The sequence below is a fragment of the Dicentrarchus labrax genome, unplaced genomic scaffold, assembly GCF_905237075.1.
Source record: "Dicentrarchus labrax unplaced genomic scaffold, dlabrax2021, whole genome shotgun sequence".
Classification (NCBI taxonomy): Eukaryota; Metazoa; Chordata; class Actinopteri; family Moronidae; genus Dicentrarchus; species Dicentrarchus labrax.
The window spans coordinates 6,772,446-6,799,871 of record NW_026136704.1 but is presented as its reverse complement, the minus strand read 5'-3'; the positions used below and the strand labels follow the sequence as shown (position 1 = coordinate 6,799,871).

At 39.6% G+C, this 27,426-nt stretch overlaps 1 protein-coding gene across 1 annotated transcript; it reads left to right on the top strand.

The window, feature by feature from the left end:
* The first annotated feature begins 12,731 nt into the window (after nucleotides 1-12,731).
* Nucleotides 12,732-17,345, top strand: atf5b (activating transcription factor 5b). Its single transcript, XM_051399223.1, has 4 exons — nucleotides 12,732-12,956; nucleotides 13,655-13,876; nucleotides 14,224-15,412; nucleotides 16,037-17,345. The coding sequence occupies exons 2-4, from the start codon at nucleotides 13,738-13,740 to the stop codon at nucleotides 16,221-16,223; spliced, it is 1,515 nt and encodes a 504-aa protein (XP_051255183.1). The 5' UTR covers nucleotides 12,732-12,956; nucleotides 13,655-13,737; the 3' UTR covers nucleotides 16,224-17,345.
* Nucleotides 17,346-27,426: the final 10,081 nt, after the last annotated feature.

Here is a 27,426-nt window from a genome sequence, read left to right as displayed (position 1 = left end):
TTTAAGAAATGAATGCCACTGATGTGTCCTTTATTTGAAATTGATTTCTCAGGTGTTCATGGTATTAAGCTTTGCTTGTTCCAGATTCAGTGTTTAAGTAAAACCTAAAAAAGGTGAATTATTATATCTAGAAAGAAGGGAAAACATGCTTTTTTCCCCAATAAATATGAAATCTGGCCCGCGACTTTGTCCCAGTTTTTAATTTTGGCCCACTGTGTATCTGAATTTGACACCCCTGCCCTAAAGGAAACAATGTTATCTCACTTTCAGTGGTAGGCATCACCTGAGCTGCATTCAGTGCCACTTATTGTTGTTTTTAACAATCTGCAAAATGTACAAAGAAACCTGCTTACACCATGCCCCCAGGAGCTGCCAACATCACACTATTTCGTTGGTATGAATAACAGGAATACACATGAAACTGAAAATATTTTGATAATTGACAAAAAACAAACAAAAAAACAGCTTATTTGCAAGTCAATGTAATTATATTGGGGCTTGAATACTATAATTAAAAATACATTTTAAGTTGGCTGAACATATATTTAGTGTGTGTACCAGAGGTGTTCCCAACCTTTTTCCCTCGGAGGGCCAAAACTGAAACTGCAAACACCTACTGTATTGTATTGTACTGTGTTGTATTGTTAAGATGCAAACTGGCACTAAGTGTCAAAGTGTCACTCTCCCACAGTGCTCAGATTTTGAAAAATAATTAATAATTAGGCATTGTACGTGTTTAAAGAGCAGTTTCTTGTAAAAAATAAAAAAGCATAAACAGTTTTTTAATTCTGTTTATTTAACTTAATTATACTTTTATTGTATTTTTTGCTGGGAATGTCTAGCAGCCAAATTGAACCTTATATTTGTGTCTGATACTGTGTGCAAGTAGTTTGGGTGCTACTGGAAACAATCAAACTCTTTATAAACCAAAACATTAACCAATGAAGCTGATTCTCATACTGATATGGATTCAAACCTGAATGCGTCAGGGTTTTACCTCGGCCGGATTAACCTGCTATGGGGCTACCGACTAGACCCAGCTTTATTTAAAAAAATGCACCCTGTAAGCATACTATAGAATAAAATAAGACACGCGCATAACACAAAGCAGCAAGACAAGGTGTGACAGGGCGACAACAGTTCCTAATGAAGGAGCTGTATTGGTTAGCCTTGGATTTTACAACCATGCTGCTCTTCCTGGGCCAAATGTAGTGTTCTCAGAGTTTCACATCACAGAAAATAAAATACATAAACGCAGATAATCTCAGGTACTAAAACCTTCTCACTGCACTGTAGCTTCATAAAGCAGCACAAGGCATCTGAATCAGATGTGAGAGAGTTCACATCAGCAGGCAGGAGAGGGCAGTAGACATTCGGGCTGAGAGCAGTCTGTTTGTTTCATGTCTCTCATCTCCAATCCAGGGAGGGGCTCATTAAATCTGGCTCCCCATCTCTGGCTGATGAATTCTTTATTAAAACAATATGTTCACCCGGAGCCCCTACAAAGATATCATGTAAAAGTTCAATTAACTGCGGCTTGATGATCTCAATGAGATGATCTTTTACAGCTAAAAGCTCCCTCTACGCGGTCCGCTGGAGCCTTTCCAGAGCCACAGTATACACAGAGCAACAGTGAAGGAACATCCACCAGTGAATAACAAAGGGAAGTCAGACGCTGCATGGGGATTTAGATGTTCAAAGGAGCAGCTTACGCCTCTGGGCCATGCAGGGCCCTCTTGAGTCTGAGAATGAAATCTGTTGTTTAACAAGCCTTTATTGGAATCCACACTTCTACCAAAATGTTGAAGATCAGGGACAAACAGAAACCCGCAGCAGCGGTACATGAGCCAGCGATGAGTACAATCCCGGAGAATTTTTGTCAGTGAGACCATATCAGACTGTGTGATTCCCATATTGGTATAACAAAATCCACGGGTTGTGTGTGTTTGTCTGTGTGTGTGTGTGTACAGAGCTCGAGCAGGGATATGTTGAGCTTCAGGTGGTGGATATAGCGGTGAGCCAGCTGCCTTTGGTTTCCCCACTTCTTTTGGCTGTGTGGTTTCTAGAGGTATAAGAAGCACCGCCTCGGTTTGTTTCAAGAGTCCCACGGGTGCTCCAGAGACCCGGACACTGCCTTTAAGCTTTAGTATGCTTTGTGTGACTTAAGATTCAAAGGAAAACCGCCCCTCAGATACTCTTACGTTGTGAGATATGTCCATTTTGTGACATCAAGAACACTCAGTTCTTGATGACGTATTTGTTTTTAAATTGTACCCACTTTTTGGAAACCTGAATCATCTACGATCACTTTACTCACTGCCGTGTCTGTAGATTTTACGGTGAAAAGCTGTCAAACCATGACAGTAAAAGACCTGCCTGCGTTAAATACAGTTTCTGTAACAGTAAAATGCTGTCATATCTCATGGCTTTATTTACACACCATTTTAAAGGAATGTTTACGGAATATAGTCTTTTTTTATATTATAGACTGTGAATTGCACAGAAAACCAGTGTCGTATCTCATATGTCACATGGTAACCTTTTTTAACACAGCATTCATATGGTATTTTCATATGGCAACATTTTTTATTTAATGGTAAAAACTTACCAGTACTAATAACCTTTTACTGTAATAGTAGAAAAAAATGTGTGGATAGTTTGTTGACTGGTATGCTTGATCTGCAGCAAGAAAAAAGCATTATAAGGTTCAAATATGTTCTGTGGCTCCAGACATGCTAACAACAGCATGCTATAATGCTCACAATGACAGTGCCAATGCTGATGCAAAGCACGAACAACGACTGGTTTATCGTGTTAACATGGTAACATTTGATAATTAGCATTAAAACAAAGTACAGCTGATTCTCATGACAATGCCATTTGTTTGTCAGGTATTTGACCATAAAGCAAAGTATTGGACAAGTGTTTGTTAAGTGTTCCCTGAAGAGGACCTGTGAAGCAGGGTGTCTTTCTCCTCTTATCTCTGCCGTAGGGAGACATTTCAGTCTGGAGTGATGGACTGACCACGGACAGACATTACCACGCCTAGAGCCATGTTGCTTTCCTTAAAACTTTTAAAAGATATATAAATCATTGCTGTGTCACTGCTAGAAATGAATGTTTGTGTCTTAAGAATGAATGAATGTTACTAACACTGCTCCCTGTCTTCATTCACTCTCTAGCTCGCTCAACCACTGCTGCTCCCTTTGCCAGATACACATTCAAGTGAGTAGCCCTGATGTAATGAAAATGCAAATCCCTGCTGCAATGGGCTGACACGTCAAACAATGTCAAGCCAAGCCAGCACATGTGTATGGTAAAGGGCTATAAAAAGTCACATCTTGTTTGTTAGTCCAAACCAGTTGTGGTTTTATGGGGGTCATTTCTTTTCTATATCTTGACTGGTTGCAGTGACTTCAGGGAGTCCTTGCTGGTTGCCTTAACCTCACGGGAAACGACAAGACTTACATAACAAGTTGCTGATAGGTGGATTTTCTAATCTTTGGAAAGAGCCAGTTGTTTCCCCTGTTTCCAGTCTTTGTCTTAACTTTTAACTTTTAATTTGGTCTGAGAGCACGAAATGATGCAAAACAACGTTCAGTGCACCACAGTTGAAGAAAGTTTCTATATCTTATGTTTGTACATGTTCATTTGTTTGTTCATTCTTCTGGCCCCATCTGTCACTCAAAACATTGCATTATGGTCAATCGAGGCAACTGCGAGCTGAACAAAACATCTGCCTCGTGTGAGGTGGATGTCTCCCGGTCTGATTTTTGAACTTCACTTGGTGCCTTCAGCTGCTACAGGAATAAGAGACCAACAAACAGCTTCAGGATGGGCTTTCCTGTCTGACATGTTGTTTTAAAAACTGGGAGTGAAGATGATGTCATTCAGTTTGTTAGGGCAAGCTTGACGTTGATAGCAGAGTCCTGACTACACTGCAGTTTTCTGACTCTTTCACAGAAAATACTCCAACCTTTTCACTTGTTTGCTGGTTTATATATTTTACTGTAAGGTGCTATTAACCCATTTGTGACCGCAACTGCAATTTTGAATTTCAGTAAATAAGCAGTAAAAATTTGTGGATTTTTATTATTTTCAGTACACACATGCGACGGGCTCCTATCTATATTCTATATAGCATGAAATAACATTAAAACTAAAAGAGAATGGCCCCTCAAGCAAATGTTTTCACCTACTGTATGACTTATAATAGTTGTGTGCAACTTCTATTTTTTATACAATATATAGATAAGAGCCAGTTGCATATGTGTCCTGAAAATAATGAAAATTCCTCAATTTTTACTGCTTACTCTAGAGCATTCAAGTATTTGATATCTCATGACAAGTTAAATGTTTTAGATAAGCACACATATGTAGTGTAAAAAATTCATAAGGAAAACATTTATAAACACAATTTTAGTATTTTTCCTCAGCTTGGAAAAGTCCTGACTTTGACTGTTGATACAAGTGTGATTTATCCTTATCATACTAAATATAGTCTTTGGGTGCAAATGGGTTCATCATGAAGCCCTGTTTTCAACTACCATGTTCACTATGAGTCTTTCATACTAAAGTACTGATGTGCTTTTAAAGCTACACTGTATAGTATAAACATAATACGGTTTTACTACATGAGCCACACAGATTCACATGAACAATAAATGGGGAATTCATACCAGATATATAAACTGATGAATGCCCTTGTTTTATGATGAAGCTGTTGTTCTATCTGTTGTCTTCTTCATGGGTTTATGTGTATGAATAATATTCTGAGCTCTGGTTTCATTATTTGTGGACTCGTCTGCTTTGATTCATCTCTCGAGGCATGAATAGAGGATTCTGAATCGAATTGAACTGAAATTAGCTCCATTGCAATGGAACGAACCTTCTTCTGGTTAACCTCAGATTGACTTACACAAACCCTCATCTGTGTTCCTGTCTCACCTGCTCCCAGCTGGAAAACAAACCAACCCCCACCACACACAACCTTCCGTGTCTCTTCCCTCTTGTTGTGGCTCCTCAGCTACCACGGGGCTCCTGGTGGAGGTGCTGCTGAGGGAGCAATGAGAACATTGTTTGAACTGCAGTAAAACACAGCTCCCTTCAGCTCCCAGATCAAAGGCAGAGGATAACCAACAGCCTGCTGTAATGAGACCACAATGACTTGAAATCGCTGGGACGGCTTGGTACACTCTCCCCCAACCACAACATTGTTACGAGCGACTGCGGTGGAACACCCTGAGAAAGACAACAGTAATCTAGTAATGTGGGTTTCTCTGGGTGTAAACTCATCTGCTCTGCTCGATTCTCTCTGTGTGGGATCCTGCCGCAAAACTGAAGGAGAGATTTAATAAATGTCTGGCTTTAGAGCGATAGAATCAGTATTCCTGCAATGAAACGAGCGTAAGAAATAATGTAATTTAACCGTCACACATCTTCCCCCCTCAGCCCAGTGACACCGTCTCAGTCAATAAACCTCCTCACCTGTCTACATACGTTTGTCTAATTGAATGTACAGTAGAAGACACTGTGTGTGCGTGTTGAATCAATTCAGTTCTTTGTCAGTGGGTTTTGACTGTTTTTTTAAGGTCAGTGTTGATATTTTTGGGGCATTTTGTCTTTAGAGAAACCCTAACCCCACACAGAGAGAGAATGATTCACATGCGACATGAAGGAGTGTTTAACCCTAACCCTACCAGAGGCACTGATAATTTTACTCAGCTAAGGTTTTTATAAAGAAGTCCCAAACCAACCTTCCCTTTCACTTCACTCCCAGGGAAGGGCTCATTTTTGTTTTATTATTTAATTCAAATGTTGCATTCAATTTTGCTCCTTTCTGGGCTATGGTGGACAACCGCTGATCGGTTCATAATCATCTTTTAAAATAAATAAGGTGAATGTGAAAAAAACTGCACTGTATCTGATTTCAGTAAAGATACACAATCTATCCAATGGACCAATGGCTCCCATCCTTTGTTGCTTGTCTTGTTCTTTTCTGCCCCTTTCTTCCCCATTAAAGGCTGTGTTTCCATATCTGAGTTAACGGTCTCATGCTCCACAGATTGCAAATGCTTCTAAGGCATATTTTTTATTTCAGGCTATATAAATAAAATGGTTTTGTCTTGACTTGCTCATCTCGTGACCCCCTAAAACAAAGCAGCATCCATCTACTTGCAACCCCTCGTCATAGCTTGCATACCTTTGAATCAAAGAGTGATTCTTTCCCTTATCAGACGTTTTGAGTCCTTAGGAGATAAAACAATGCACAGTTCTACAATATGAACATTATTTTATGTAGCAAAATTAATTTTTTCCTTGTATTAATTTTATGACCCTTTGTCGGGGTCCTGACTTTTAGGTAGGGGACCACTATCATAGACCAGCAATAAAAAAGCAGTATGCTCAGACCTATAGGTTGAGTGATATTGCCACTGTGTCTCTTCCTCCAGTCATTTTGTATGAATATTTACATTTGTTGTGAAAAATTCTACATTTGTTCCAAATCTTCAGGGATAATCAAAATTATTCCACTGCAAAGAAAGACAACATGTACAGTAGGATGAGGGTGTTTTTTAGGATTGAGTGTCCTCTGATAAGGCATGTGGTGTTTCCTGCATGCTCTCTATTTTCATGTGCATGTGTGTGTTAGAGGTGGTGTGTTTGCAATATTTAAATGAGACTTTTGGAAGCTAGATGAGATTTAAAAAAATGCAGAATTTCACAAGAAAAAGTCCAAAATGTTGACAATATTTTATGTATTATTTATTTTTTCCTCTCCCTGTATTCATTTCACGACCCATGTGGGTGTTAGGTTAGGTTGGGGACCACTGCCATAAACCCACGATGAATTAACAGTATAATGCGTAGACCTATATGCTGAGTGATATTGCCACTGTGCTCAGGGTCCCATCCTCAAGTCATTTTGTACGAATATTTCAATTTGTTGTGTAGAAAAGCTTACACTGACTAAATTGTGATTCCCTTCAGAGTTGCTCTAAATGCTCAGCCTTATTTTAAATGAAAAGATTTTAACTGCAGTTACACAAAAGAGAGACAATATATAGTAAGATGAGGGTGCTTTTTAGGAAAAACAATGGCCTCTGATAGTGTAGACGGTGTTTCCTGCATTCTGTCTATTTTCATGTGAATGTGTGTTTGCAATATTTAAATCTACAAATGTGTGAGACCTGCAGTTAATCATCGTTTCATCATCTAAAAAGATGTTCATGGCCAACGTAATGGGTTAATTCTCTCATGTTTATTCATGTTGCTGTTGTGATTTGCATTTGCGAGCAGAGACAGTGCAACACCAATTAAAGTTTCAGACTCATAAACAAATATAGAAATTCACAGTGTATCTGACATTGTAACAAGCACTCAGAGTAACTGATACAACCACAGTGAGCAGGGATGAAAGCAGCTGAGTGCATCATGGGGATTGGATCAAATTGTCTACATTTGATATTCTTCCTCACTCCCTGTGCACCACCATTATCATCACCATCTCAGGGTCTAACACGTTAATTTAGGTTCATGTTTAAAGCCAATTAATTAATTTGTATTTGTGCACTGTGTGTGTGTGTGTGTGTGTGTGTGTGTGTGTGTGTGTGTGTGTGTGTGTGTGTGTGAGCCAGCCCGCTCTGCAGTATTGTTGCTGTAATTACGGCTGGTTCCTTGACGTTCCCTCGGTGCCCGGCTCCCTATCGCAGAGATGAGAGGAGAAAGTGACACCCTCCCTCACATGCTCTCCTCGGGGAACACTTATCAAAACAATACGCCAGCCGTCATTCAAACACAGCCCTGCATACTCTGCCACTTTGAAGTCTCCCCGTCCTGTTGTTTTTTTAATCCCCCTCGCCTTTTTCTCCCAATGTAATCCCACTGTAACTGCGGGGATTCTCCACAATTCAGACCATTTGTTCAACACAAACACAACACTTCATCAACAAATAACAATATGTTGAGAGCAACTATTGAATAGGAGGCTAAATCTAAATGGGTTCAAGTGCTGGCACTGCCATGCATCTCTGCCTCTGCGTTGCCAATCCCTGTAAAAAGTTAATGTAAGCAGGATTCACAGGGAGCTGCTGGTGATGAAATTATGGTGTAACTGATACCAATGTGCCATAGTAGAGGAGTGCATAGCCGCCTGTGTCTTTGAAGGAGGTTCTTCCCATCCCACGATGCACTGCTGGAGAGGGGCTCCTATATGGTTGTACAGTACAAACGGACAGATGGAGGGCAATACTGCACAAAAAGCAGGCAATCGTTTTGCCGCAATACAGAAAAAGGCTGCAAGTCGAAGGAATTCATTGTGGATTCACTATTGCACACAACGCTGAAATCTGTGGACTCTGCTGTAAATATACATACACACAGTGTGGGAGGTTACATCTGTGCCAAGGTCATTTTAAATTGTGTCTGCATACAAATATTTAATGTTTAGTTCTTCAAATCTGCAGTTCATAATCTGATTTTGAATATGGAGCCAACATTTTAAAATGTGCACTCAAGTGTGTTAGAATTTAAAATATGATTGAATTCATCATTTTAAATGTGTGTTTTGTATTGCGGAATATTTACTCCTAAATCGCAGGTTTTCAGTTGGAAAACACACACACACACACACACACACACACACACACACACACACACACACACACACACACACACACACACACACACACACACAAAACAGTGTTGTTGATGCTGATCTAAACAGGGGATTTGTTAGAGGTTATGAAACATACTACATATAAAATTCTTGCAGGGGCATTGCACGCATCACCACAACTTTTCCTGATCTCCGCGACCTAGGATGATTACAAATTCATGCGCGACTAAAGAGGTGCATGCATAATAAAAAACTGCACCGTTTGCAAAAAATAGCAAGACGAACACTGTAAACAATGGGGATGTAAGAGCTCTGAGGGGGAGGCCGTAAAAACCCATGGCTACAGGGATGCCAAAAACACATTTTTTCGAGAGGGGTGAGCCAGTGTTGCCTATTACTATAGCAACAGGAAGACCTGGCTGCTTCAATCAGCTTTTGGTTCGTTGGGGAGGCAGAGGATAGGCAGAGGAGATCCAGCCGGGGAGCCGCGCAGAGCCGTACTGGTTTTACTAATGAGGGCAATGGGACACGCCAGGTGTCAAACAGCCTGTCCGACCTCCACACACGTCCTGCCTGTCACACACTGCCCGTCAGGCTGACACCGGGCAGCCTGGAGGTCAGGTGCAGGGAGCACAAACAGAGTGAAAGCCAGGGGAGAGAGACACTAAATACACCTGATTACAGAGAGAGCTGTTACCTGTTGTGGTCGTTATCACAGTACAGATGGATAATCAGACACATTTCAGAGGTTAACACACACACACACACACACACACACACACACACACACACACACACACACACACACACACACATTTTATTGTGTTTGAAATGCTGTCACCAGAGAGTAGCACAGTCTGTAAACTTAGGCTGGGATCAGTCACTTTGGGATGGAGGTCTGTCCTCCAGCAGCTGGGAGTGACAGATTTCTGAGAACGTCCACATTGTGTGTGTAATTAACCTTTGCCATTCTTATGCTTGCAGCCGTCGCAGGTTTATATGCTTCATTAAACCTCATGATTAAATTAAGCTGCTGTTAAATAATCATGAGATCAGCTTTATAACGGCATCATATTGCAGAGAGTGGCAGCTGACAACTCTCTCTCTCTCTCTCTCTCTCTCTCTCTCTCTCTCTCTCACACACACACACACACACACACACACACACACACACACACACACACACACACTGACACACACACACACACACACACACACACACACTTTGATTCAGTCATTTTAATTCTATTATGGGCAACCCTTTACTTTCACCCCACTATAAACAGGATTATAAAGATGTAACAAATGGTGTCTAACACACTATAATGTAATTGTAAGCATAGTTTAATATTTTCAACACGTAAAGACATATTTTATATTATTACAGCTGTGTTTTACTATATTGTCATTATCTGTTTATACAGCCTCTACCAATGGGTACCCACAGGAGGAGTTACAAATACACTTATATATATATATATATATATATATATACTTACACTATATCTACTTAGAACTACAATATAATGTGTTGGGCATTATTTAGCAAATGTCTATATACTGCTTATAAATACTAAATAAGGGGGTTAAAGGAAAGTGTGCCCCATTATTAATCTAATTATTACTATGTTTAATTTATATATCCTACTGACTTTACAGATCATTGTACAGTTCTGTACTAAAATATATGGTGAGGTGTAACAAACTCTATATCACTATAAACCCAGATCAATTTATACATTTCAGTTCTATTCAGAGAGCTTCGGGTTGATTTAAAAAAAAAAAAAACAGATTGCCAAAGCTTCAAGGTAAGCTGGTGTTGACATTTATTGATACATATTCAATTTTATATAGCTTTCAACTTCTTGTGCATTTGTGTGTGTGTGCGTTCTCCATCAAATTCTTCTGACCTCTCAGTGTGTGTGTGAAAGCCAGACTACAGCTGCTGCCAGCCGAGCATGAAATAATGCCTCTGACTCTGATCAACAGTATTGTTACCACTGTTATTGGGAATACCTGTGAGTTTACACAGCGCAGCAGGCCTGTATTGTTGATTTAACAGGCAAGTAATCGTGTGGAGACATTTTAATCATGGACACACTCTGTGTTTCTGACCCACATGGATGTCTGATGAACCGATCCAGTACCGGTTCCTGCTGGTGCTAACAGCAGTGCGCTAGGATACAAATATATATGAGTGATAGTGAAACAATAGATTCACAAACTGACTCTTAGTTGGTTCCAACAGGCAGGGTTATACCAAAAAAGAACCAGACGGCTGGAGACATTCTGTTCAGCAAACGGGTGGCGCAGGCGGGTTTTCAGCAGAATGTACAGAACCTTTCTCAAAGTTCGAATCCTGTATTCTTGTCAAATCATTTGCAGATTCAAATAAAGCATTTTAAAATGAGAGTCTGTGTGTAGGACTGTCTGACTGCTTCCTCTGTGGAGTTTGTATATTCTCTCTGTGTTTGTATTCACTCCACAGAAGACATGAATGTTTGTATGTCTGGTAAATTATGCTCCTAAATAAAATCATGTGTCAGAAATTGGGTCATCAATATTTGCATATAATGTGATTTTGTTGGTTTGTTCTGTACACTCTGCGTCTGTTGCATGTCTGTATCCTCCTGTGTGACTCTCGCTGAGGTTTCTTCCATTTTTTTCTCTCAAAGGGATTTTTTGGGGAGTTTTTGCTCACCCAAATGGAAGGATAGAGGGTCTTGAATGTTGTACAAATTGTAAAGTTCCCTATTCTGATTTGTGAATTTGGGCTATCTAAATAAATTTTTACTTGACTTGAATTAATTACATCTTAAATCTTAATTAACTTAGCGATTCCTTTTATGCAATATGTACTGGATGAAGTGTTACACCTGATAAACACCTAATAAAAGCAATTTAACACAGCCATTAGCTTCAGTTTTCTCCTCAGGTCAACTATCCACGCAGTCAGATCAAAATCTGTATTTCTATATAAAATTCACTCATAATTTCACAATTAAGAATTAATTTAGAATCTAAGAAATTTTTTTTTTAAAAAACTATAAGTCTAAGTCTAAATTATCTGATGCTGTGCACTATCATCTCTTTATTAATGTGACATGTTAATAGAAGCCTCACAAGGTGCAGGAGATGACACATAAACGTATCATCTACATTAAAAGTTTGGTAAAGGGACTTTTTGGGGGTTTAATGAATTTATGTTAGTAAATCTTCTCAGAATATTTCTTCACACCAGGTACAAACTGACGGAAGTGATGTTAAAACTGGAGACCACACAGAAAACCAACATATCTCCACTTGTTATTAACTTTAAGTGTGTTATGATCCCAGCTGGAGTCCACGGGCTCTTTTTACCACACACCACTGGTTCTAATGGACGGTAAAGCAGTCCCAGTTTGGCGCTAATGTGGAATGATTAGCAATCAGTGTAAGAGTGATAGCAGGCCAATAGAAATAAAAAAGTTCCCCTAGATAAACCAATGGCGTGGCCACATTGTTACAGCGCTCAGCGAATCCCCTGCGGATCTGATGCAACAGGGCTGCAACTAAAGTTACACCTTCAAACTGCAACACAGTCCTTCCGCCACGGCGCCACGGAAACTAGTGCCGGCTACACCGTCTGCTCAATGCGCTCCACTGTCTCTCTTTAGAAGTGTGTTTAGGCTTTTAATAATGTCTTTAACGTATTGTTTTATTATATATACATATATATATAATATATATATATCCGGACTGTTTTGTGTATGTTTTTCTATCACTGAGTTTTTCCCCCAGCAGGCTGCTACTCATGTTTATTTTAGTTAGAATGATGAAATGATTTTTATTCTATCTGCAGCATCCAATGGAAGCACAAATGCTATGTAAACGACAACAAATGCTTTTTAAAAAGTAGTTTATTATTTCTATCACCATTTAAAAAAATAAAATGAAAGTAAATTCAGATGAAATATAACAGAAATGAAGTCATTCTAACACAGTCAGTGAAAACAGGAGAGGTTAGTGTGTGTGTGTGTGTGTGTGTGTGTGTGTGTGCTCTCAGGGTAATAACGGGAAAGTCCCCAGGTTCATGACGTAACGGCCGGGTGAACTCTGTAAACTGCGGATTGATCTCGCCTGCTGTGATCCGGTCCGGGCATTAGGAGTTGCAGAAGTAGCGGATTTAAAAACTTTCTGTCTCCAAGTCTGTTCGTCGAAATAGCACTTCATGAAGAGTCCCTGACTTGTAAAAGGGAAAATATGGCTTTTTAAACTGTGACCGTCGTCCTCCTCGCCATAAAGCTTCGCGTGCTTTGCTCCTGCAACGCACTTCACGAGACTACTCAGAAACTATGGGGTAAGTGAGAGAGCTTTCTAGCTTTGGGGAAACAGGAAAGTTCGGAGAATCGTTTCTTCTGTTAGCTAACAGCTGAGGTTAGACCCTGTTTAAAGTGCCGTCACATTTATGCTTAATTTCAATTCGTTTACGCCATTTGCAGCACTATTTTAGCCAATTATCACTGTTTTAAATAACCACTTCAAAGTTACTTTTTCATGTGAAAGAAAAAAAAGAATATAGAATATATGTGCTGTCTGTTTCCTTAGACATTTTTAAGTGCGCAGCAAATGTGTTTGTACGTGTCTCATTCTGTAAAATAACTTTTATGCATGTTTAAAGTCTGTAATTGTGTTATTCAAATATTATAAAGTCTTTTTTTATTTGTGCTTTATTCTTTTCCTGGGTTTTATTGTTTCTCAAAGTGTGTTAAGTTGCTGTTTTTCACATTGTTGCTTGATAGTTACATTGTAGTGACATAAATAATCAATAATCACAGCATGGAGTGTCAGGTGGATAGAGACGTGAAGGGTTAATTTGAACTCAATGCACTTTTAAAGTAAATTATTTTAGTTGTTTTACTTAAAATTTTAAATATAATACAAAATAATAATAAAAAAGAAATAATTATTAAAGGTTTTAGTGGATGAATGGGGTATTTAAAGGCAAAAATTTAAAATTGTCACATTTAAATTTAATTTTTCCTAATTTCCGCACAGGTCTTCAGGTGTTTCCACAACTCTTTCATCCAGCCAGTGCACGCTTTGTGCTTTTGAACAATTTAATCGAAGCAGACGACACAATGGCGGCATCGATCCTTCGCAGGAAAATTCCTCCCATTTCCACAGGCGAGCTCTGTGCTCCCCCTCTCCGACAGGCTAGCCGCAGCCAATCACGGCCCGGGACGGGGGCGGAGCCAGCGGAGAGGCAGCACTTAATTGGTGAGTTTTGCCAAGACGCTTTTTTATTTTTCCACATCCCGAGGTCGGAGCCGCAGTGCAGCACGGGGCTAATGTCGTACAGTGAGTACAGCTAAGTGGATATTTATCGAATGCAGACGATGCTGTTCAATCATTTTCAGATGATCGGTTAGTTGTTCACTTGGATTTGTCGGATGTATTGCTTGATTTTGAACTTAATTTTTTTTCTACATTTATCCTCTCTACCTTGCGTGATTTAAGATTTTTTTCCTGAATTTGTAGTTTTTATTTCAGATATTCTGCTCAAACAGCTGAATGAAAATGGATTGCTTTACTGATTATATGATTATTATTTTTAATTTTTATAGGTGATGGTCACTCAGATTGGATGACGGAAAAAGTTGATTTGTCTTCATTTGTGTCGACGACCGAGTCTTCTCCCAGCTCATCCCTTCCACCCTCGCCGTTAGAACAAGATGTCAAGGTGCCCTCGGATCTGGAGGTCATGACCTCTCTACTGCAGGAGGAGCTGGCTCAGCTGGAGGACTACTTCCGCTCCGAGTCCACATCCACGACAAACAAGTTGGAGAAATCCTCAAAATGTGACAAGGGTGCTCAAGCCATGGGCTCCCAGTCTTATTATCAGTTACCCTATGGCTCATATGGGACCAGCCAATCAGAAACCAGCCCTGTGGTTGTTACCTTGGCAACAGGGGAACTGGACCTGGCCAGCTTCTGTGGCGGTCCCATTGGCAGAACCAAAATAGCGCGACCCGCTCCGTACAACTACCATCACCGCTACCACCACAACAATGGGCGAAGAATCATCAGCGAGGCTGTGAAAGTCGGGGAGGAAGTTGGACTTGATACGTGGGGCTCCAGGGGAAGTTACTCAGGAAGCACAGAGTTGTCTGTGAACCACTACTCCACACTGAAGACGGTGAGCAAGAGCAGCCTCGGTAGCGTCAAGAAGGTGAGAGAATGTGCTTTATCGTTGAAGGAAGAGGAGAGTTATTGTTTTTCAGAAGGAATGTTTTGCAGTGAAGAGATTGCCCGAGGTTTTTGTCTGGGCGGCTCGTACGACAGCCACCACAAGCGAGAGGGACAGTTGATGCACAACGTGAAGGTCAATGTAAGTTACGACAGCACGGGGCTCGAGGTCTTGCACTGCAGCAAAGATGGAGGACTTTCTGGAAGTATTCCCCAAGAGACAATGGTGGCCGGTGACGGCTACTTCCACCAGTCCATGGCCAGCACAGAGCCTTACCATAGCTTTATAGGTGACCTAGATCAGCCGTCACAAGCACAGGCTGTAGAGCCCCAACATGGCCACTACCTCTATCCAGAATGCCTTGCAGACCAAAGCTATGAATGTCTGTCCAGAGGGGAGGGCGAGGGGACACTGCTGGGCGCCCCCATCCACCGCCCCACCCAGAGGCTAAAGGATGAGCCCTGCTCTGTCAAGCCAGCTCTGGTGATGGGCGCCGTGTCTCTGGAATCCGGCACTGGGGAGAGGAAGCAGAAGAAGAGAGACCAGAACAAAACTGCTGCTCACAGGTAAACAATGGACTCAGTCCATTTTTGTTTCTAGCTCCCCCTGCTTTTCTAAAACCTTCAGAAACATGTAAAAATCAGTGCCGCAGTCTATTTGTGAAAATATGGTTCATAACAATAAAAATGAAAAAAATGTTCACAATCACTCAGTGAGCTTATTTTCTCATTCATATTCTTGATTTTGTTAGCTTATCAAGCGATTGCTGATACGTGAGTACTTGTTGTTTCGCTTTCCAACTTTAAAATGGCAGGAGTGTTGCATAAAGCAGCCAGCCCAGTGCTTTAAATGTCTTGCAGAGTGTAGGAGGGAAATGGAAAGTCCCTCACTGCCTGCCAAATTCAGCCCCACCTAACCATTTCTATAAGTCTGGGTTGTCTGTGTGGAGGTTTTCATTTATTTATTCACATCTGTGTTTAGGAAACAGTCTTTATAACGTAAGTAGGGGAAAAGTTGGAAAGAGAGGAAATTGATATGTGTCACATTCTGTTATCTCAGGGGAGGGATGTGTGAGCTGTGAGTAATCCAGCCAATGTAGCTCAAAGGTCACGCTCACTCATCTCATTAATAAAGATGCAAGGCAGCAGAAACCCGTCAAAGCAACCCATCGCATTGTTTCCCCTCTGCAGGTACAGGCTGCGTAAGAGGGCGGAGCTGGATTCTCTGGAGGAGGAGCTGCACGGCCTCGAGGGGCAGAACCGGGAGCTCCGTGACAAGGCGGAGTCGGTGGAGCGCGAAATCCAGTACGTCAAAGATTTACTGATCGAGGTCTACAAGGCTCGCAGTCAGCGGCTCAAACAGGATGGCAGTGCCTAAAACGCCCAAAACGCTGACCTCACCTCCAAAACCTCCCAACCAGCACCAAGAGAAAAATCAAGTCGAGAGCACCAACCGGTTTTTGTCTCACACAAATGAAATGGTAGTTGCATGATTTTGGTAGTTCTTTTCTAAAAAAAAATAAATATATAATTGTTCCAAGAGGATGGCCGAACAAAAACACACCTTTCCTAAAAAAGAAAAAGAAGTTTCCAAATGTGTGACTAAACTATAACAAGCCTTAGTGAGGTGGCTTCTAGAGGAGACGCTGAACTTGTCCGTGACCACTGTGATCCGAACTGCACTCACAGCCTTGTGATGACTGAGTTTGCGCTTGCAATGATTGATCGTTTACAAAATGCTCTTTGAATTAGTAGTAGTGATTGAATTTGCTTGTGGTTTTTGTGACACACATCGGCAGCATCGAGGCAGACCCACATTATTAAAAATATATATTTTATTTTATATTTTATTTTTACTTAATAATGTTCATTTATCATTTGCTTAAAACAATCAACTGAATAAAGGGATTGCTGGAAAAAGTGTGTAACATGCTCTACAAAATGTTCATTATCAGAAACATTTAGAGAATTTGTATTGCTAAAATGTTGAGTATTTACACCTCTTTACCCCCGCTGAAATACCCAATGCATGTTTGATTTTGGAAAAAAGCATGTGCGAGTGTTATTTGAAGGCAATATTCTGTTAACTGCATGGCTTCAAGATCTCCACCGCATCAATTTAACTGAGTTCTTCTTCTCATCAGCTGGCAACTTTTTCCCTGAGTTCTTTCAGTGTGATTCATGCTCAGGTTTTGGTTTTCTGCTCTGAGAAACACAGAAACATTCACTGGTTTCTTTCCTTTCCTCCCTCCCCCCCTCCCTCTCTCTCTCTCTCTCTCTCTCTCTCTCTCTCTCGGCTGTATTTTGCGAACAAACAATCACCTGTTGACGCAACAATAAATCGTTGTTGGGTAACGGTACGACTTCATGGGAATTTTGTTTTCAATTGATCAATTTGATGTATCTGAAATTCAGGTCCTTTTATTAACCGATGTCAATGTCAGGAAATTACACATCAGGTAAATTACAGCCAAATAAACCACTAATGTAGTATCATTGATCTCTGCCTTTGGACTGTTTTTCACTGCATGCTTTCACCCTGCAGCCATTAAAGCACCTCGCAGCGACTGTCCAAATGTCATGAACTGCACCCAGAACAGCACACACAGTCAGAAGAGGGTGGGATTAACAGATAGAGAGAAATGCAGAATAAACCCACTCCGCCCCTCCCATCTATTCCGTGCCCTGCCACAGAACTGCTGGTTCCAGCCTTCTTGTTTTTGGCTGCAATGCAGTCAAGAGTCCGAGTTATTTCCCAGGATTCACCGCTGGACGGCAGTACATCAAGGCAGGCTTTGATTGACACCTGAGTGCTGTGCAACAAAGCAACCTGCTTCCCTGCAGATTCAGGAGCTAGGATTGAGTCATGATGCCCAAACAGCTGCACGATAAGGAAATCTGTTTACAGAAACACTAATAGGCACTTCTCATGATTTCCCCCCAATATTTCAGTGCTTTGTTCCTGCACGATGGTCCGGCCCTGGGGCTGACTGGAGCCATATCAACTAGCTCCGGCAGTCAACAGACAACTTAAGTTGCCTATCTCATCTCCCAGCTCGTGGAGGGTGCGTGTGCCTGTGTTTGAGTGTGTGTGTGTGTGAGTGTGTGAAATCTCTTGGTATCTCTCCTAGCAGTCGTAGGCCTTTCAAGTGCATGAGGCAATATCACACAATACTTGCAGGAGGAGGAGAGAGATGCAAGTGAACTATCAGAATAAAGAAGTAGTGGCTTGACAGAGAATGCCGTTAAATGTATTGATTCAGGCTACTTTTCTGTTTGTTGTTTGTTTTATACAGATGCAATGTGAAAATGGATTGTAATGCTGATATAAGATTTATAATCGGATTTTACAGTGTGCTCAATAAAGTTCTTCACTATAACATATTCACTTATTAAACATTTTAGGATTAGATGAGATAATACATCCATATGCTTTTTGTTGCATATCTGGTTCTAAATGATATAATAATAAGAATATAATGAAAATGCTCCCAAATAGACTGAATTGTCTATAAAATAGAAAATAAATACACATAGAACATATAAACACAGAGGCATTTAACAAATTAACCAACATATACCAGAGCATGCAGAATAGAGATTCTCTTTGACAATTATTCCACGAATGAATTAATGATCAACTATTTAATTAATAACCTAATATTTTGATCATCAATGAATCATTTTTAACCAAAAACAAGAAAAACGACATTGAGGACGTCACCTTGAGCTTCAGGAAACAGCGATCAACATTTTTCACCATTTTCTGACATTTTCGATTAGACTAATCGAGAAAATGATCAATTGATAATGAAAATAATCGTTAGTTACTACACTCTAGTTACTGAGTGGAGATGTATGAATCCAAGTTATGTCATATTTATGTCACAGTCTACAGACTATCTTCAGTACAGTATGTACAAATAAGAAAAAAGTGAAAAATGTACTTTATATGATAATAACTGAGTAGTAATGTAAGGATGAGAGAATTATATTTAAATTTACTATATAATATAAAAACACTGGATGTGCAAATGTGAGTAAATCTCACATAAACAGAGAAAACCTTGAAAATACAGTGTGCACAGGCAGAAGTTAATCCATGTGAGAGCGTGGATATAATTTTCCAGTAAAATTTACTACATTTAGGTCTCTCTCACCACCAGGTGTCCCTCTAACTCTACCTCTAAGCACTGGGGCAACGCAAGGTCTACAGTAACCCTGCAACATACCAATATAGTGTCAGTACACCATTTTCCAATCCAGTTGTTTGCATGATTCCAAATGCAGTGTTTTGTTTCTAACGAGGATTAAATGGAGACCAAATAAATGTTCATTGTAAAACCTGATGAGTTAGTCCAACTCCTTAAACAGTTTCACTCAAATAATTACAGCATGAAAGATATTTGAGCAGAAGTAACTCAAGTATTTATTGTTAACTTAAATGACAGTTAACCATGCAGTTAATTGAAGTTACTCTCATATGCAGCATTTCTCCAAACTTATTTAAAATGAGTGAACAGAATCTATCTGAATTAAGTAACTAACTAAATGCAAATTCAGTTTTCTTCCAATTATTACATGAACATTACAATTAATAATTGATCAAAATGGTAGCCAATTCATTTTCTTTATTTTTTTATGTGACATCAAATATTGACACTTTGGTGGATCATTAAGAATTATTTGGGTGCGTATTTCGGCTTATGATGATTAAGAAACTGAAATAAAACAGAACATTGGAAAATCCTAAGCCTTACAGCATTATAATGCTTACATTTTTGTAATCATATAGATTCAACTTCAAGAAAATTAGTCAGTGGGACAAACTGGAATTATATTACAATACTTAAAATACTGTACATATGCAGTACACTCAAAACAACTGAGCTGCTTCAACAATTCATTTTGAGTCAGGTTTAATTCATGTTAACTGCTTCATTTATTAAGATGTTGTTGTCAGGTTTTACAGTGTTGTTAATCCCATACAGGGATATTAAAGGGTCACAGTACAAGAACAGACGCAATACATTAGTCCAAGTTGCCAAACCGCTGCATCAGATTCAACTAATAATAATAACAATAATAACTTTATTTATATAGCACCTTTTAAAAACAGAGTTTACAACGTGCTTTGACAGACAAAGCAAGAACAGGACACTCAGAAGGCAATATAACAACAGAGAGCCAGACAGACGACAGAGACAGAAATACAGAACAAGATGTAAAAATATGGTAGAGGAAGACACTGATGATGAAAGATAAGGACAGTAAAAGCGATAGTTGTGATACACAAAATGTAATTAAATATAAAAAAATTATATAAAAATAAATACCAACATACAACAATAAGAGCAGAATAAATAAAGAAGTAAAATAAAATAAAATAAATTAGACAGAATAAAAAATTACATTGCATGAAGACAGGTCTATAAAAATGGGTTTTATGAAATGATTTAAAACTCATTCTGCAACCCTTATCTCCTCAGGCAGGTTGTTCCAAAGCTAAGGGGCCCTGATAGCACTGTCACCTTGACTTTGGGACAGCCAGAAGGGCCCCACCTGAAGGCCTATGGGCTCCTATGGAGTAAACAGTTCTGCTATGTAGGTTGGGGCCAGACCCAGACCTGCATTAAAATTCAGTAATATCTTGAAACCAATCAAAAGGAACTGGGAGCCTGTGGAGAGAAGACAGGACTGGGATGTGAGAAAGGGACTGAAGATTTTGAACGCAGTAGCTAACTAGAATGAAAATGTGAAAATCATAGCCAGTAACATTAGCTAGGCTACACAAAGCAGCTGGTTGCTACAACTTAAGTAAAAGTGCAAAAATACTGAATTATCAGTAAAATTCCTGCATTCAAAATCTCAAATACACAAGTATGATCAACAAAATGTACTTATAGCATAAATAGTTAAAGTACCTAAAGCAAGAAAATGGCCGCTGAGTGGTTGGATTATTCCCACTGATGCAATAATGTATAGGAAGCATTTTACTGGTGTAACTGTGAATACAAATAAATAAAACTATATAAATAATATCCAGTAAATGGAGGGAAGTTAAAAGTACAATTATTCCCCCTGAACTGCTGGGGACATCTAAACCAGGAAGTACAAGTGCCTCTGAAGTACACTACTTAAACCAGTGTGCTTACAGTCCACCACTGCGGAACCCTGCATACGTTAGGGCACATCGACTTAAACAGATAGTTGATTGTTCCGATCGATAATCTCATTCCCAGGGCGTCAAATACAGACGCTTTGGGGAATGAGACTCAACTATGTTCAAGCCTCCCACCTAAAGTGTCTTAATATCTTTCTTGGCTCTGATTGGTTGTTTTTGTTCAAGTTTTTATAAAAGTTACCTCCTGCAGCTTTAACACCAGGCTGGTAGTTGTTTGTGTGCATGTTCTAGCTTCCTCCAAGGAACTGCTTAGATGTTGTTGTTCTCTTTAACTCAGTGTGGGCGTTCAGTAACCATCCAGGTATGAAATGAATCAACTCAGTATCAACTCAGTATCACAATGAGATCCTCAGTAAATGTGGTAATCAGGGATTGTCTGTAAGCTTGTGCTTGGTCATAGTAGCTAGTCATAGTCTCTCTATTGAGCATCAAACATCAACTTTAAGTTTATTTGACTCCATAGACCTTTTTTACAGCAGCCATTTTGATGTGAAATAGTAGCTTAAACACAGGCTACCAATGATACTAATCAAGGCTCCATTCCATTTACATCCACAGTAGCAGCATGGTGACTTTTTATGGCCTGAATGTGACCTGCAAAAAAGCCCCTATGAAACATTGCAACATGTATACCAATTCTTTAAGAACAGCTGCCGTGAAAGCCGACATTTTAGGTTGCAAAGATCTGCTAAATTGGCACACTGTACAGCTCACCTGGTGGAGCTGGTACCAGATGTTCTAACCCCTTTCCTGTCACTCTCCAGCTGTACTCTCCAATGAAGGCAAAAAGCCCCATAAATTACACACACACACACACACACACACACACACACACACACACACACACACATTTTTATTTAGTTTTAAATCTGCAAAAGGAGGGACTGGGATGATAAATCAGCAACATGACCTTTTGACCTTTAACATGTTGTTATGGTTGTTCATACCACATACACAGTATACAGTATGAGCCATATACCAATTGCCATAGTACGCTGTTTTTGAAGTCAGTGTACAAAAAAATAAATGGAGTGTTTTGGAAATGATGCAATATGTGCACACATGGATGTAAATCTAGCGGTAACCTTGGAACAGTAATGCCAATTACAGAAGACACAAGTAAATAAAGCTTCACAGGTCGCTCTTGACCTTGGAAAAAACAGCAGCTGTCAAAACAATCTTGTCCTCTTTTTATCCACCGTTTGCTTTCATATTTCCCAACTCCCCTATTTCCTTTGTGCATTGCATTATGGTCATTTGTGTCTATGAACAATCTACTCAAAAACAAGGAGATGTATGCACAGCAGTCTGCATATGGATATATTTGACTCATTTTGGCATTTTTCCACGTGTGAAAGCAGAAAGAAACTGCATAGAATTAGTAACAAACACAGAATTGGGCCACGGCACCAGTTAATGACCAATAATGTGAGGAGTACCAGTCAACGATGAAGATGGACATCACCAGTAAAAACAGTACGTGTGACTGTCCATACTCTGTATTGATATTCCTGTGAGTGGCCATACAGACAAAGCTGACGAAAGAAATAAGAGGTAAGACGAAGGCAACACAGGATCATGCTAGAGCCAGTAGGGGAGGACGATGTGGGAGACGGGGTGTGATGCAAGAAGGGGAGAAAAGGAGGAGGAGGAGGGGGGTGGAGGGACCACAGTGATGGTGGAGAGCGGAGGAATGAGCTGGAGCTCAATGTTGCAGAATGGCCTGCAGCTCCGTTTGAGGCTGTGTGTGTATACCAGTGAGAAGGGTTTAAATTCATTATGAGCTGCTGTGTGCAGCCAGCGGAGGAGGCGCAGATGGAGGGTGGGGGTTGAGGTTGAGCGTGGAAAGATGCAAAAGACCCGCCAAGTGGTACAACTCTCAGATTTCTAGTGAAACCTTTCATTTATCATAATTGGGCCAGGGGTCATTTAGGACAGTTCAAAAACAGTTTTTAATTTATCCGCTTTGAAATATTTTTCCAGCCAAGTGCCCCTGACATTTTTGGTAGAAAAAACTGCCTATATATAATATAATTATATATTTACTAACTGTAAAAGCACAATGTCTTGGGAGGGTTGCAGCTCGTTGAGTTAAATCCAATTGAAACATCTTCTCTCTGATGCTGACGGTATTCTTTTGGCTCCGTTCTCACTTTCTTTTTCTCTTCTTGCTCTGTGTTTTCAGCTGTATTGTTGCTAAGTTTCAACCACAAATCCATTTTCTTGATTTTTTGTCCGCCATTCGATATTGAACCTTCTTCTTACTGCAGTTGACACACTGAAAACAAGAATATTGATTATAAGATGTGGTTTATCGAGCCTACATTTACATTGTTTATTAACCTTATTATAGCAGTCATTATTTAAGGAATTTAGAAAAGAAATTGATTGAAGAATACATGAACAAAACCCCATGCAGTACTCCAAGGTAGGCCAGCACCCATTTGAGAAATACAGGTTTAGAGGACACCTGCTCAGGCAATTTCCTGACAGTCGACCTGTTAGATTTTGGGTGCAAGGTGGTGTTTTGAGCTGAGGAGGCACATACAGGCAATATGGCAATATGCAGCCAATGGTTCATCCACTGGGATACACAAATGTGCAGAGGGCTTTTATGAACTACATCTTCTTATTCTTTCCCTCCTAACCTCACAAGATGGATTAAAGGTGCATTTTAGGAAATTTGAGAAAATCAGATCCTTGAAAACTTGTTTGGGATGGGTTGGGTCCCTTTCACAACTGTAATCATTTGAATAACACAGCTGTTCTATGCTTTTCGTTTTCAATATATGCTACAATAATATATGGTGGGTGTAAAAGGAAAATCTATAAAGAGTGCTAAACAAAAAAACAAACAAATCAGCCCAGTAGATTTGAAAATGTAACCCTTATGGCGGTGCAAGGGGAAACATCAGGGGGTCAAGGTTTTCCCTCCATGACTATATCTGAAATAACCCAGTAAGACTTTGCCACGGACCCATGTGTTGCTCAAGGGGAAATGTGTGGTGTGAGATTTGAGTTCAGTGTCACCGGTGTTATTATAATGACGCTTTACTCTCTGTAAAACATGAATATTTATTCTAAAAAGCACCACCGCCTGGAGAGTTAATGCCCTACTCAGGTGCAGTCACCCTCAGCAAGAGCTCATATATGTTCTGGTTTTCTTACAGCGGAAGTTTTCAACACATCAAGGTCTTTTTCAAGAAACACATTTCCAACGCAGCTATGACATTTAGACCAGACACTGATATTAATTCAATAAACACAATATACACAGATTTGTTTTGCGTGAGATTAGTTTCTTTATACAAGAGGTGCCTTGAAGTAATGTACTTGTATGTACCAATCAGAGCCAGAAGAGCTAGTTGATTGTTGAGTCTCATTCCCAGGACATCAAATACAGACAATCTGATTGGTTGTTTTCATCCAGGCACGCTGGGTTCTTGCAAATGTCATTAGCAGCACTAGGAGGAGCCAGAGGAACCAGATTTTTTTCACAGATTATCTGTCTCATGTACTACTGCCAGGATATAGTGAAAGTTTCAGCAAATATGACAAAAGAATAAAGTTACCTGCTGCAGCTTTAATGCCTGCCACCAGGTCAGATTCAGATTCAGAATCAGAATCAGAAACACTTTAATAATCCCAGGGGGAAATTATTTTCGTTACAACACTCCAGATATACAAACAACATATATATATATACAACATTCAGCACAAAAAATATAAATATATATATATATATACAGTATATATATATATATATATATATATATATATATATATATATACACACACACAAGATCAAATGTACAGTATTCCCCTTGAAATGAATGAAACAAGGCTGTAAAAACACTTTTTGTCCACAGGGGCCACCAGAATCAACACAAAATGCTAATATTTGTCGATCAATTCAACTTTTTATGATTTTATTCTTATTTTCCATTTAATGTTATATAAAACATAAAATGAGTCCTCTCATAACAAACTGGTATGACATTCTTCCTGCCCCACCTTCTATTCTTGAACATGCAGACAAGCATGCATGAACATAACTCATCCCAGCTCCTTCTGCTTGATTTAATTGCGTAACTCAGGTCTGATTAATGGGCAGTTCAGTTCCTTATCTTTGTTTCTTATCCCAAACCTCAACCACAACTTCTTGCCTCCGTGCTTCTTCTGTCCTTTTTTCAGTCCGTCATGGGTTTATTGTGGTTAATGGAAGACCTGTGACGTGTAAGGTTATTTCTGTGTAAATAGGTGAGTAAGGCTGATGTCACTCAACATTTGGTAAATTATTTTCTTAAGTAATATTACATTATATGTTAAGAATGCAAGTTTCAAAGCACCGTTTCCCTGGTAGATGATGTTTCACAGCAAACACCGGCAAGTAACAAACTGCTTGTAACTGCTGAGACTACTCATCTGGCCCAGCATGCCCCAACACATCTGGGCGATACTTGTGAGACACATGAAAGAGCCTGACAGCTCGAGGAACGGGCTCACTGCTTTAAGCTCTGCTGTTTAGCCCGAAGAGCTTGACATTTACAGTTAATAATAATGTTCACAGAGTTGTAAGACTTTGAAATGCATAAATATCAACCAGAGTGGTCCATCTCTGATTATAATTATATATTTATTGCACAATTGATTCATCTAGAATTGGATTCTCGCCCTGAATTAATTTATACCGTAACATTTCTATAGCATTTACCACTATAGTACGGTAAATGTGGGGATTTGGCAGTGCTTGCTGCTGTTTGAACGGTTTTGTCCTGCCAGGTCACAGTGGAAAAATACTGCAGCATGTTTGAATTCTTTGGTAAACAGCATGCTCCAGTTAACAGACGGCAAGAAAGGCAAAGGCAGGGCATGAGTCAGGTAAAGGATGGATGTGTCAGCTAGGGCAACCCCAACCCCCCAAACTCATACTTCACTGGAAGGTTCTAGTCATCTCCTTCAGGTTTGAAAAGTGCCTGTAAAAGGTTGAAAAGTCAAAACATCTACAGAAACATCACAAAGCACTCCTGCAGCATCATTTTACCTGTCTGAGGAAGAAAAATACAACATCACAGTACATTGCAAGTTCTGCATTCCAGTTGGGAAAATGCTCTACTGCCTGAATTAAGGAATTTATATTCACAATTAAAAAAATTTTAATTCCATTTTCTTTTCTACGGTTACATTGCTCTGTTGTCTTATACAGCACATATTATATTCATTTTCTCTTGTTTTTATTTACATATTTGGTGTTGGGGTAATCCAAAAGTAATGGAAAGTAATCAAGTTACACAGGCTTGGGGAGTAACGGATTACATGTAACTGAATTATGTAATCAGGATCCAAAACAAAGGCAGCTGTAATCCATTACAGTTGAGCAGAGGACACATTTTTATGCCAGAAATCTTTCCATTGTCTTTTCTTTCTTGTCTCCATTTTCTTTTCTCTTATTTGGTGTTAGTAGTTAGTAATCCAAAAGTGATAAAGTTACGTTACTTTAATATTGTGACAATCAGATTAGTTTACTGACAACGTTTCTTAACCGGTAATTAAATACTGAATAAGATTACAATTTTAAAGTAACCCTCCTAACCCTGATCATACCGTATAAGTAGATATGATACAGTCTGTTAGATATGTTATAGCCCAAAATGACACATTTCATGAGAATAAATACACGGGTACATTTTTCTAGGCTAATGTCATTCTTATTGTATTATGTGTATATATATATATATTATATATATATATATATATAAGTTTATTCTTTGTCCGTTCTACAGGACATAATATAAATATGTATCAGTACCATTATTAGTCATTACCCCATAAAACATCAACTGAAGCAAACCTGAAGTTGGCTGGGCACTAGACAGCGTATCTTGTATTATCTAAGATGCGTATGTGCATTCATCCACGTGTTCATGCCTTCACACACACGCTTGACATCCATGCCACATTTCAGCCTATAGACAGAACGTTGCAGTTGCTATAGGGCCTGCAGAGTGTACGACAAACGGTTCATGAGTTATGAAAGGGTCGTGGTTAAATGGTCCGTATGTGTGTATCTGTGTGTCTTTATACAAAGTTTGGTCATGTTACGTGAATCTGTTTAGAAGTTATGCATCTTTTTGTTACATTTTGCCATTATGCCACAATTTATACCACTCCCACTGCCACACCCCATTTCTGCCAGTGGGCGGTTAATCAGCTGTCCTCTGGCTCATAAAAAACCTCTTGTGCAAGAGTCCATTTGGAAGCCATGTGCCTTTTTGTAACAGACAACTCCCATCACTATGCCTCCTTTGAGCCAACTGGCATGAACGCAAACACACAATTTGAGCTCGATGCCAAATTTCAGCCTCCAAGGGCGAAAAACTGTGGCTGTCAAAGGGTG

What these genes read in the sequence shown, in the direction of transcription:
- atf5b (XM_051399223.1), top strand. Translation starts at nt 13,738, where the DNA reads ATGGCGGCATCGATCCTTCGCAGGAAAATTCCTCCCATTTCCACAGGC. An exon ending in GGAGAGGCAGCACTTAATTG is followed by an intron (nt 13,877 to 14,223) that starts GTGAGTTTTGCC and finishes TAATTTTTATAG; the next exon opens with GTGATGGTCACTCAGATTGG. An exon ending in AACAAAACTGCTGCTCACAG is followed by an intron (nt 15,413 to 16,036) that starts GTAAACAATGGA and finishes TCCCCTCTGCAG; the next exon opens with GTACAGGCTGCGTAAGAGGG.